Source organism: Astyanax mexicanus, chromosome 2, assembly GCF_023375975.1.
Source record: "Astyanax mexicanus isolate ESR-SI-001 chromosome 2, AstMex3_surface, whole genome shotgun sequence".
Taxonomy (NCBI): domain Eukaryota; kingdom Metazoa; phylum Chordata; class Actinopteri; order Characiformes; family Acestrorhamphidae; genus Astyanax; species Astyanax mexicanus.
In genome coordinates, this window is record NC_064409.1 from 9,654,630 (window position 1) to 9,666,087 (window position 11,458).

General features: G+C 34.4%; 1 protein-coding gene across 1 annotated transcript; it reads right to left on the bottom strand.

Annotated features, from left to right (window-relative positions):
- Window positions 1-1,476: 1,476 nt before the first annotated feature.
- tnnt2c (troponin T2c, cardiac) lies at window positions 1,477-2,943 on the bottom strand. The gene has a single exon (XM_049473316.1). It carries the CDS (start codon window positions 2,808-2,810, stop codon window positions 1,980-1,982), a length of 831 nt encoding a protein of 276 aa, XP_049329273.1. The 5' UTR covers window positions 2,811-2,943; the 3' UTR covers window positions 1,477-1,979.
- Between the last annotated feature and the right edge of the window lie 8,515 nt (window positions 2,944-11,458).

Below are 11,458 nucleotides of genomic sequence, written 5' to 3' on the forward strand. Positions count from 1 at the left end.
ATAAATGATTTATTTAAAAATATATATTTTTTTATTTTTATTTGTTTGAGGAAGTTCTACACTAAACTTAGCTTAAGTGTCTCACATTAGGTAGTGTGCCACATTAGAATAATTATGTATAGGTGTAAATTGTGTGATTCTGTTACATGATAGACACTGCTATGTGGATTTGAGTAATTGACCAAATGCATGTTTATTTTAAAACTAATTAAAAAGTCTGTATTACACTTTATTACAGCCTGCATGGGTTCTTGAGTTTGTGATGAACTTAGTTTCTTCTTAAAGGTGCAAAAATACTCTGCATTTAAATATTTCTAATGTTTGTTGGTGAGCTCAAGTAGAGGAATAAAACTATATGTTAATCAGTAATAAAATAACTTTCTTGTGGTCCCTCCTACAGAAGTAATTGACCTTTGATGACAGTATGTATTTTTAGTTCTAATTATAGCAGGTATAATTGGTGCCTCTTATCTAATGGCATCACTGGGATTGATCCTTTCAACCAACTGCAGACGAGCACGTTGTAAACCTGCAGTTCAGCTGAGGGGTCTTAAGCAGCTCCCTTACTGTGGCACTTTACCAAAGTACTGCTAGATATGTGCTTGATGTAGATTGTCATGGTCCAATATAAGCAGTGCACTGGAACATCCTTCCCAAAAATGCTTGGTAAAAGCAGTGGTTCTGTAGATCAATCAATAGGGTTCTAACGAGCTGTAATTAAACAGTATGTGTATATTTATTTATTTATATATATGCCAGTTAAATCGTTTGGACACGCCTTAAATTCAGTAATACTAAAGTCATCCAAACTATGAAGAAAAACATATGGATATACCAGGATATATTTTAGATTTTAGATTTGTTTAGATGACAGTTTTGCAGGTTTCTCAGTCAGCTTTATGAGGTAGAGTCTGGCTTTCAGTTAACAGCGGTGCTGAACTTGTCAAGAGTTCTTAATATGTTTGAGAGCATCAGTTGTAAAGTTGTGAAGAGGTAGAGTTACAGGTATACAGTGAATAGCTCTATTTGAGTAATGATCTTATTTTTACTATGCTAAGAACTACTCAACTAAGTAAAGAAAAAGGAATTTAAATAAAGGTCAGTCAAGATGAATATTGATATTCTAAACTCTTAAAACTTTATGAATATGAACTTGTTTTCTTTGCATTATTTGTGGTTTGAAAGCTCTGCATCTTTTTTATTATTTCAGCCATTTCTTAATTTCTGCAAATAAATGCTCTAAATTATAATATTTTGGTTTGGAATTTGGGAGAAATGTTGTCTGTAGTTTATAGAATAAAACAAAAATGTTCATTTTACTCAAACATATACCTATAAACAGCAAAATCAGAGAAACTGATTCAGAAACTGAAGTGATCTTTTAATTTTTTTTCCAGAGCTGCATATACTATAGAAATTAGTCTATCATATGGATGGTTGAAAAAGGGAAAAAAAAAAACAGTACACATTCAATCATACTTTCATAAATCTTTTTATTAGATTTTTAGTTTAGGTGTGGGTAAAGGAATTTTCAAGTGGTCCAAGCTTGTACATATCAACATTCAATTTTAAAATGTACTGTCTGTTATGGTGAGTTAACACTGCCCATGCCTTGCCACGCCGTTACAACATTACACTATATAGATAGATAGAAATGAAAGGCACAGTGGATAACACTGCAATTTACCACTGCAATAATCTAAAAACATAAAGAAGAAAATGTCCATTGCACATGTGACACATGATGAAAAAGAAAAAAAAAAAATCAAAACCTTTTGAAAGAAAATTTAAATAAAATCTTTAAGCTTTGTATTTTTTTATGTGAGTAGAATAAAACTACATGGAGCACATTAGATACCAGAGGAAGAGCTCCGAAATGGACAGGGCTATTCTTTCTTGATAAAGGAATTATTTGAACATAATGTGATGAGTTTCTTCAAAGCTGAATAAAAAAACAAATAAATAATAAGCAGTGATGTCTACTTCCAGTTCTTCCTGGTGGTCTTGGTGGCTTTGGAGTACCTCTGATGGTCGCTGACACGGTTTCGTAGCACGCTGATTTCGTACTTCTGCTGTTTGAGTTTCTCGGCCAGATCAAACTTCTCAGCATGGAGCTGGCTCAGCCACTGCCAGAGGTCTCGGGCCTTCTCGCCCAGCTTGTCCTGGTTCAGGTGGTCGATGTTGAGGGGCTTGCGGCGCTCCAAAAGGGCCTTGTTCTTCTTCTCACGTTCTGTTAGCTTCTTGCCCTTCTTCTGATCCACCTTCTGCATGTAGCCGCCGTAGACCTTGTTGTTGAGGAGCTTCTTCTTCTTGGCGTCCTCCTCGGCCCTCAGTTTGGCGGCCTCCTCCTCTCGCCGGGCTTTTTCCTCCACCTGCCGGGTCTGCCTCTCCCTCTCCTGCTCGGCTCGGACGCGTTGCTGTTCGGCACGGTCGGCACGGCGTCGCTCGATTCGCGTCTTCAGGGCGATCAGCTCATCCTCCTCCTTCTGCCTGTTGCTGAAGTGCTGCTCGATGAGACTCTGCAGCTCGTTGAAGTCCTTCTCCACACGTTTGCGATGGAGGTCGTCGAAGTCCACCTTCTCGCCGTCTGGCAATTTGGGTGGCGCCATGTTTGGTATAAACGGCTTCGACTTGAGTTTGGAATCCTCAGGTTCTGCTTCCTCTTCTTCCTCCACTTCTTCTTCCGTTTGCTCGGGTTCTTTTTCTTCCTCCTCTATCAGAGGGGCTTCTTCTACTTCCTCCTCTTCCTCCTCAACTTCTTCCTCCACTTCCTCCTCATACTCCTCCACGATCTCCTCAGTGTCAGACATTGTGCTAATCTCCGGTGCTGTTCACGCTGTTTGAGAAGGAGAAAGAATGGAGGTTGAGGAGCAGCCTCACTTCACCCCTTGCTGTCCAGCTGGAGGGTAGGGGACTAAAGGCAGTGAGCAGTTGTCTGGGTGTGCTCTGGGGGCTTTTATGGCCTCCTCTTAGGCTCTTGGGTCATGTGACCACTGCTGTGTGAAATTGCTCAGTCCTTGGGCTGTGGAGGGAGGTTTTTGGACAGATGCACTGGGATCTATTTTCTTCCCTGGCCCTTTTTCAGCACCTCCAGCACCCAGACCCAGACCCTGACCTCTGGGGTGGCCTCCCCCAAAGTCTTTGTAGGGATTCCACGAGTGCCAAGTGTGGCCCTTTTTTCCAGCCACATAAAACAAATCTAACACTATGAAATCTAACACTAAGAAAAAGGTTTTCTTACTCCTACTGACATCATTTTTTTGTAATGTCAATTGAAATTGATTTAATTAAATATTTAACATACAAGCTTTTGTTACAGTACAGTGTAAAAAAACATTTAATACTTCAACTTCAGTAAAAAAAATGAAAATGTGACTTTAATGTCAAAAGTGATATTATGTTCTACTGAAATGATTATTGTGCAATACGTAGATATGAATGAAGTTTATGTAAAGATAGATATATTTCTTTTGATTCTATTTGTATATAATGTGTTAAGTGAAGCCCGATCTCAAGGAGATTTTGTTACACAAAGTTAATTGCCTGTCAATGTGTGTTAATGGCAATAAAGTTAAAAAAAAAAAAATGAAATGATTATTGTGGAAATACATGTTTTATTGGCACGTGTCAATCAACTATTATTACTAATGATATACTAAAACAGCCAAGTAACCTAGAAAGTTAACTAGCCACACATTTAAGCAGCATACAACAATGGTCACAGGCATTTTCAGGTAACATTATTTTAATTTAAATATATATGTTTTATTCCAAATATACATTGTAGGTATTGTGTAATTGTCAATCAAGTGTCAATCATTGTAGTGATGCATGTTCAATGTAGATTATTTTTCTCAGCAGTTAAAAATGACAGGAAGTGTTTAAACATCAATAAATGTATTGTTTAATTTATGGTTAGATTTGATAGAATTTCCAGAAAATAGGATGTTTTAGTTGACAAGTTAATTAATGTAACAAGATAATTAATGTATTTTATTTATACTGATTTACTCGTAAAAAAAAATAACCTTTCAGTGGAAAAAAAATATTGTTAAAGTATTTTTTTTTTACTGTGTAGTAAAATATTTGTACAAACACAAATGGATGGTCTACTAAATCCTGAGAATACCTATATTTTATTTATGTATGTTTCTCTGTTTCTCTTAATATCTTGCAAGTAAAAAATATTTTATATCAAATGGAACCCTGCTTTTGTTAAAAGCAAAGCTAAAAGTGTTGTTGAGTGTAAAATTTTTAGATTGACCTTTTGCAAACTTTTGCAACTTTTTATTAAATAAAAACAACGCAATACTTATTGGGGGTGATAGGGGGATGGTGGTTGGTGGTTTGTCGTCTCCTGTAAGTAGTAAACCGACTTGTATAATCCCTTCTTGAACTGAAAAACACAATTAAAACCCCGCTGCCCTCTGATCCACCTTCTTCTGATGGCTGGATGAACTTTAGGAAATTACACCAGAGACACAGAGACACAGAGACAAAGGCCTTAACTACCAGACCCTTCAGAAGCTCCACAGTTCCTGAAGCTGTTCTAACAGACAAAGACAGAGACAGTCTCTGATAAAGGCAGGCAGGTGTGCCACTTGATATCCAACCATGTCCTACTGGTGTACTAAAAATTCCCATTAAGCCTTCAGCTGTGTCTGCCAGCAGGAGCTTTCCAAGACATGCTATCTTTCTATATCTGAAACAAAGGATGAGCTAGATGATTTTTTGTTTGTGCCTATAGGAAACAAATAACCAGGATTTTATAGAAGTCTTCTTGGCATTAGTTGAAGAGTCTCAGTCAAATCATGTTAAGCTGAGCTAAAAGCTAAAGCTGTTGCCATGTGGGTCAGCCGACGTGACTGTTCCTGTACCAGTTTTCTGCAGTGTCCAAGAGTCTTTTGAAGGTGTAGGAAACAGTAATCAGTACTCACCGCTTGCACGCTTCATCTGTAATAAAAAAAAAGTCTTATACTTTTAATAGTTACAGAGTTTTGTGTGTTTCTTTTTTTAGTTATTATGATAAAAGTGTCAATGTTCCAGCACTGCTTTAATACAGACTAAGACTTTGTAAATATACATTTTTTATTCATTTCCAAAGCTTAGTTTTAGGGCCCTAACCAATTAATTGTTTGATAAAAACAACCCCCTCTTTTTTAACAATATATTATTTTTTCTGATTTTAGAATACTTAAATTACTTTTTTCAGTTTTTATTTAATTTGTTTTCCTTAAAGGCCCTGGCAGGTAACAGAAAATAAATTGTACACTGAATTTTGTACAATTTATTTATTTATTTTATATATTTATTTTTACTGACTGGACCTGAATATACAGCTCTGGAAAAAAATAAGAGATCACTTTAAAATGACGAGTTTCTTGGATTTTACAAAATTAAAAAAACGTTGAAATGTTATTAAAGAAGATCACAAGCCATCGAACCAAGCTAAACTGCTTGAATTTTTGCACCAGGAGTGGCTTAGTGAATATTAATTTGTTTTCTTTGCATTATTTGAGGTCTGAAAGCTTTGTAGCTTTTTTGTTATTTCAGCCATTTCTCATTTTCTGCCAATAAATGCTCTAAATGACAATATTTTTACTATGAATTTGGGAGAAATGTTGTCTGTAATTTACAGAATAAAACAACAATGTTTCTTTCACTCAAACATAAACCTATAAATAGCAAAATCAGAGAAACTGATTCAGAAACTGAAGTGGTCTCTTTATTTTTATTTTTTTCCCAGAGCTGTATATATTTTATTTAAAATAACTTTACAGCAGTTTATTTCTCTGAATGTCACATGTAATTTAAATGTAACTGTACATTTACATTATATTACTGTTCATGTATAAACTATAAACTGTAAAAACAACATTGTATGTTGTAGTATGCATTCTACTTTAATGCTCAGTACAAAATAAAGACTTTGGCTCACAAAGAGTTATTGATGTGGCCCTTTTTATTGTAACACTGTGCCACCAGCACTTCACCTGTTTGTAGTAGCTAACATCTCTGACTAGCATTAATAAATAACATTAACACCAATGCATAATTTTGCACTGAAACTGTGGAAATTATCAATATTTGTAATAATGCAGATAATAAAATGTTTTTTTTTTCTCTTTACACAAAAAATGAACCTTTAATTCACTCTACAATCTGGAAATCTGGAAATGCTGAAGCCTGGAGATGCTAAACCTTGTGAAGACTTTGCAAAGATCATGGGTTAAGTTTCTCTTATAAACCATCCTAATGAGCTGTGGAGAAGAAGTGTGTGTGGTGAGGACAGTTAAATGGTCTCTGACATTTAGGTAGGAATGTATTTGTTTGTGCAGATGAAGAGATGGTGGGGATTAGCTTGACGCTAACTTATTCTGTAGCCAAATAACGATATACACTGACCTTTCAAATTATACAGTTTGTAATATGCATATTAAACTTATATAATAAACTGCACGTAGTTATACTAGTGATCAGATGTTTGTTTTATTCATCCTGTTTTCACTTTACTATTAACACTACTATTGCACAAGTTAAGTAGTAATGCATCATGTCTCATTTGAACATACTGTAACTATTAAAGCAGCAGTCCTTAAGATTGAAACCCCTTTAAAATAAAAGCAGTAGTATTCCTGAGTGGGAAGAGGGCAACATATTATCAAAAATGGCATCAATGTGCTTCTGCAACCATTCCTGCAAAGCCAAATTTATTTATTTAAAACAGAGTGTCACTTTTTTCTGGCTGTGACATTGTGTAGTGCATTTGCTGATTACCTGAGCAAGCATGGTGCTGCAAATCCTTGACAAAATTACCAGATTAATTCTCTCTAAACAGAGAGTGCACCAAAATGCATGTTTTAAAAATGCTCTGTGTAATTACACATTCTCAACAAAAACTTACAGAGCACCACATATACATTGAAACATACAGCTATGGAAAAAAATAAGAGACCACTTTAAAATTATGAGTTTTTTTTTATTTTACCAAATTGAAAAACTTTAAAATATTATTACCATCAAATCAAGCTGGACTGCTTGAATTTTTGCACCAGGAGTAAAGGCATGAAGTTATCCAAAAGCAGTGTGTAAGACAGGTGGAGGAGAACATTCCAAGATGCAGAAAAACTGTGATTAAAAACCAGGATTATTCCTCCAAATATTGATTAAAACTGAAAAATGAATATGAACTTGTTTTCTTTGCATTATTTGAGGTCTAAAAGCTCTGCATTTGTTTGTTATTTCAGCCATTTCTCATTTTCTACAAATAAATGCTCTAAATGACAATATTTTTATTTGGAATTTGAGAGAAATGTTGTCTGTAGTTTATAAAATAAAACAACAATTTCATTTAAATCAAACATCTACCTATAAATAGTAAAATCAGAAAAACTGATTCAGAAACTGAAGTGGTCTCTTATTTTTTTCCAGAGCTGTATATAGTGTATTCTTTTCTTTAAATATAGAATAGCTTTGTGGTCCAACACAAATAGCCTCTTCTTATCTTAAGAGATTCCCTCAGACTCAGTCCATACCAGTTTAATTTGTGAGCGGCAGGTGGTGGTTTTATTTAAATCAGGCCTCTGATTGGACCCTGGCAGAAAGAGACAGCTGCATCTATCAATAGGAGCCCTGGGTTCCTGTTGAATGACACGAGCCAAAATTAGCCAGTCCCCAGTTCCACTACTCACACTGACACTAAACCTCATCCTGTACATCAGTACACATACAAATCACTGGCAAATGCTCTTTATGTAAAATAGCAGGATGTATGCTCCAACTACTAACAGTTGTAAAATGTGTTGCAAAATGAAGATAGCTGTAAACTAAATATTTGCTTTTAAATGAATTCAAAAGTGATGGATGCTCTTTTTTTCTTAAAACATAAGATGTGTTGTATTGGTCTTTACAGAAGACCCAACAATTTAGATTCTTTATCCTGTGTTTGGTCTCTTTAAAAGTCTTTAGTTGCATGTTGTGTTTATATTTTAAACTAAATGCTTTTGAGTAGATCAGCCTCAGCCTGTCTAAACAAACTCTTGCAACTCACTTGTAAGCAGACTGGGATCCTTTTTCTAGTTCCAGTCTTTACAACACCATATTTACTATATTTAGCATATAGCTACTTAGATAGTATGTATTTCACTGACATTCATTGATCTGGAAATAACTAAATAATAAATGTCATGAAACAATACTATTACAGATTTCTGTAGACTATTATTGCTACGTCTTTTCATTACTATTTTTACTAAAAGCAGTATTAGCATTTTGTTAAGCCATATGTTCTACCCAAAATGTTCTAAAAGTATGTATAAACATAATGCATAGGCCAAATATGCAGTAAAGTGTGTTTTAGTTGTGCATATTTAGTGTACTTTATAAAAATATATACTTATCACTTTAAATGTTAAAAGAATAAAAAAATATTTTTTCTCTGTACATAAATAAGAAATTCTATACAATAAAACATGTGTAATGTATTAGAATAATTTGGACTTCACTGCTAGTTATATTTATTTTCATTTTTAAACATGATCTGATGGTATTGTGTGTTTTTAAGAAAATAAAAATAATAAACATTCTTACTAGTCATAAATGTATTGATTATAGAAATAGATTTATTTATACAACAACAAAAAAACATCATCCAAATGAACAGTAAATATACATACATACATACTAATAAAGCTTATTGGCATGGAAAAATGTGATGTAAGAAAGGTTTTCCAACATTATGTGAAAGTCTGCCAAAATATCGAACACAAAATGATAAAGTTTTTTTTTTTTAAAAGAACCCTGAATAGGTGTGTCCCTATCCCTTTTTAATATGGTCACTTTTATAACTGGGTTAAATGTGACACTTGAAATCAGAAAGTATATCTGTGCAATGTCTGAAAAGTGTTTAAAATTTCTAATTGAAGTAAATAAAATATAAAATATCTTTATATTGAAGAACGGAATTTTGTATTGCCAACAAACAGCATTATAGACTTTATAGCTATATAAAAACTGCTTATGACATTCAAATCAAAATTAAATATACTCATTATTGTATGACAGCAAGAATAGAACTGCTCCTATCTTCAGCATCGTTGATTTCCTCTTCATCAATTTGAAAATCACAGAACTTCTGTTGTTTTCGTTATGTGCTGTAAAAGAATCAAATTCATCAAATTAAATGATGTGTCAGGAAAATTAGCTAAATATACAGTTCTGATGGGCAAAAGCAAAATCTTACCTTTTTACAAACAAAGGAATCTCCTTTAATGCACACAATACCAGAGAATATGATTCCAACACTGGCCATTAGAAAGATAAGACTAATCGATACTTTTGAGAAGGCATGCTCTTCCAAGACATCACCTTGGAAAAAAATCTTATTATCCAATGTTCGGCCATCTATAAGCAGAGAAATCACACAACCTCTTAAATTCTACACACCTTAAATTAGTACATTAATTTAATAATACAAACTATACAAAAGCCATAGTAGTTAATACTGAGGTTAGCTCAGACAATGATTAAGCCTAATTATGGGTTATAGGTTATTATAGGTTTTTGAATGAAGATTTTCCATTTAATTAGCAGCTTTGAAATCATTGTGATACTAATCTAACCAGTAAAAGAAAAAATAATGCTAATGTTGTTACCCTGCCTGCTAGAACAAAAAGCAGAAATATGTCATGGAAATCACATCAGCTTTCTTGCACCCTGGTTTTCAATTTCTCTCATCCAGCAGATGCTACAGAACCATGAATACTCTTGTCTTGTTCACACAGATCCAGACATTTCTAAAAAAAAAAAAAGGTGTTTCTAAGGTGTGCACAAGGTCGTTTCTTTCATTATGGCACCATCTTTACATCCTCAATACATTTAATATTGTGTAACTTGCTCTTTAATAAATTTTAGGGCATTTTCATGTATTTACACCGATCCAAAGGAATCGCACCAAGGGTGAAAGTAAACAAGAGTCTTTATTAACTGCTTTACTACATTAAAAGTGCTTACCCCATGCTTTAGTAATATGTAGATTTTTTGTATTTAACACACAGTGATAGCGGTCAGGCTCTTTGATGTTGGTCTCTGTCTCAAGTCTAATCTGAACTGATCCGTCCATATTTGGAGCTGGACTGGAGATGTTAACGTTATCCATTACCACTCCATCCAGAGTCAGCCGAACACGAACTCCCGATAAATACTTATGACTGATGTAACATCTCAGAGATACTGCGTCTCCATCGTGAGAAGACTTGCCAAAAATATACATTTTAGGATCTGGAAAGAAACAAATACAAATTAAACAGCAGTTACCAGAAGTTTATAAGTAATAATAATAATAATAATAATAATAATAATAATAATAATAATAATAATAATAATAATAATAATAATAATAATAAAAAGAAGAAGAAGAAAAAGAAATACATTAAATAAAACTGCACTAGTCATAGAAATTATCTTAAAATCTTGTAGAAAGACTCACGTGGGTTTTGTTTCAGATAGTCCACTTTTGCCTTCTTCAGCTTCATCAGAGATGGTTTACACTGATTCAGCTCAAAGTCCTTCAGAGATGGAGTCATGAACTTCATCTGGTTCCAGTCTGATTGTACTGGTGTCACCAGTGGAGAATCAGAACTCCACTTCAGAGTTTTTGGATCCAGAGTTAGAAAATTTTCACCATTGACCCCCCACCTGTCACTCATATAGACAACTGAATCATCTTCAGTACAGCTTCTCTCTCTCTGGATGATTCCTGTAATAATAATACATACAGTGTACTTTTTATGTACTCACGCACACACCTCACTGCACACATGGATTATTTTAGGCAGAGCAGTGTGAGGGAAATGTGAGGGAAATGAGAGGAACAAGGAAGAATTCACATCTAAGGTAATTATCACTAGACTCCTTTTACAAATGTAATTATTTGTAGAAGTAGTTTGTTGGAGATGGTGGGAGAATTAATGTTCTTTGAAGAGCTCTGTCTTCAGGAGTTTATAAAAGATAGCGAGGGATGTTCCTGTTCTGGTAGTGGAAGGTATTTTGTTCCGCCATTGGGGAACTCTATATGTATGAGAACAGTCTTAACTCACTTTGTTTGGGGAGAGTTCATTCCATGTTTTGAGTAAGTATAATCTACATTGGATTAGATAATGTCTACCTAACATTTCTTAGTACTTTAATCACATCTTACCTATTGGATCTTGGCATTTATTATTTGCATAATTATCATGTCCCCCCCCTCCCCCCCCCAACCATCACACACGATCAGTGTGTAGTCATGCCCACAAGGGATACCTTTCCTTGGGGATTCAGTTATATTTTATATAATGTTTGACTGCCTGGTCACATGGTTGTAGGCCATGAGAGCAAGTTAACCTTTTCTTTTCCGCAAAATGTGTCTTCACACTGGCTAAAAACTGCAATGAATAACTCTCTGTGCTGGATTAATTTT

Excerpts from the sequence above, each read along its gene's own strand:
- tnnt2c (XM_049473316.1), bottom strand. The coding sequence starts at position 2,810 with ATGTCTGACACTGAGGAGATCGTGGAGGAGTATGAGGAGGAAGTGGAG.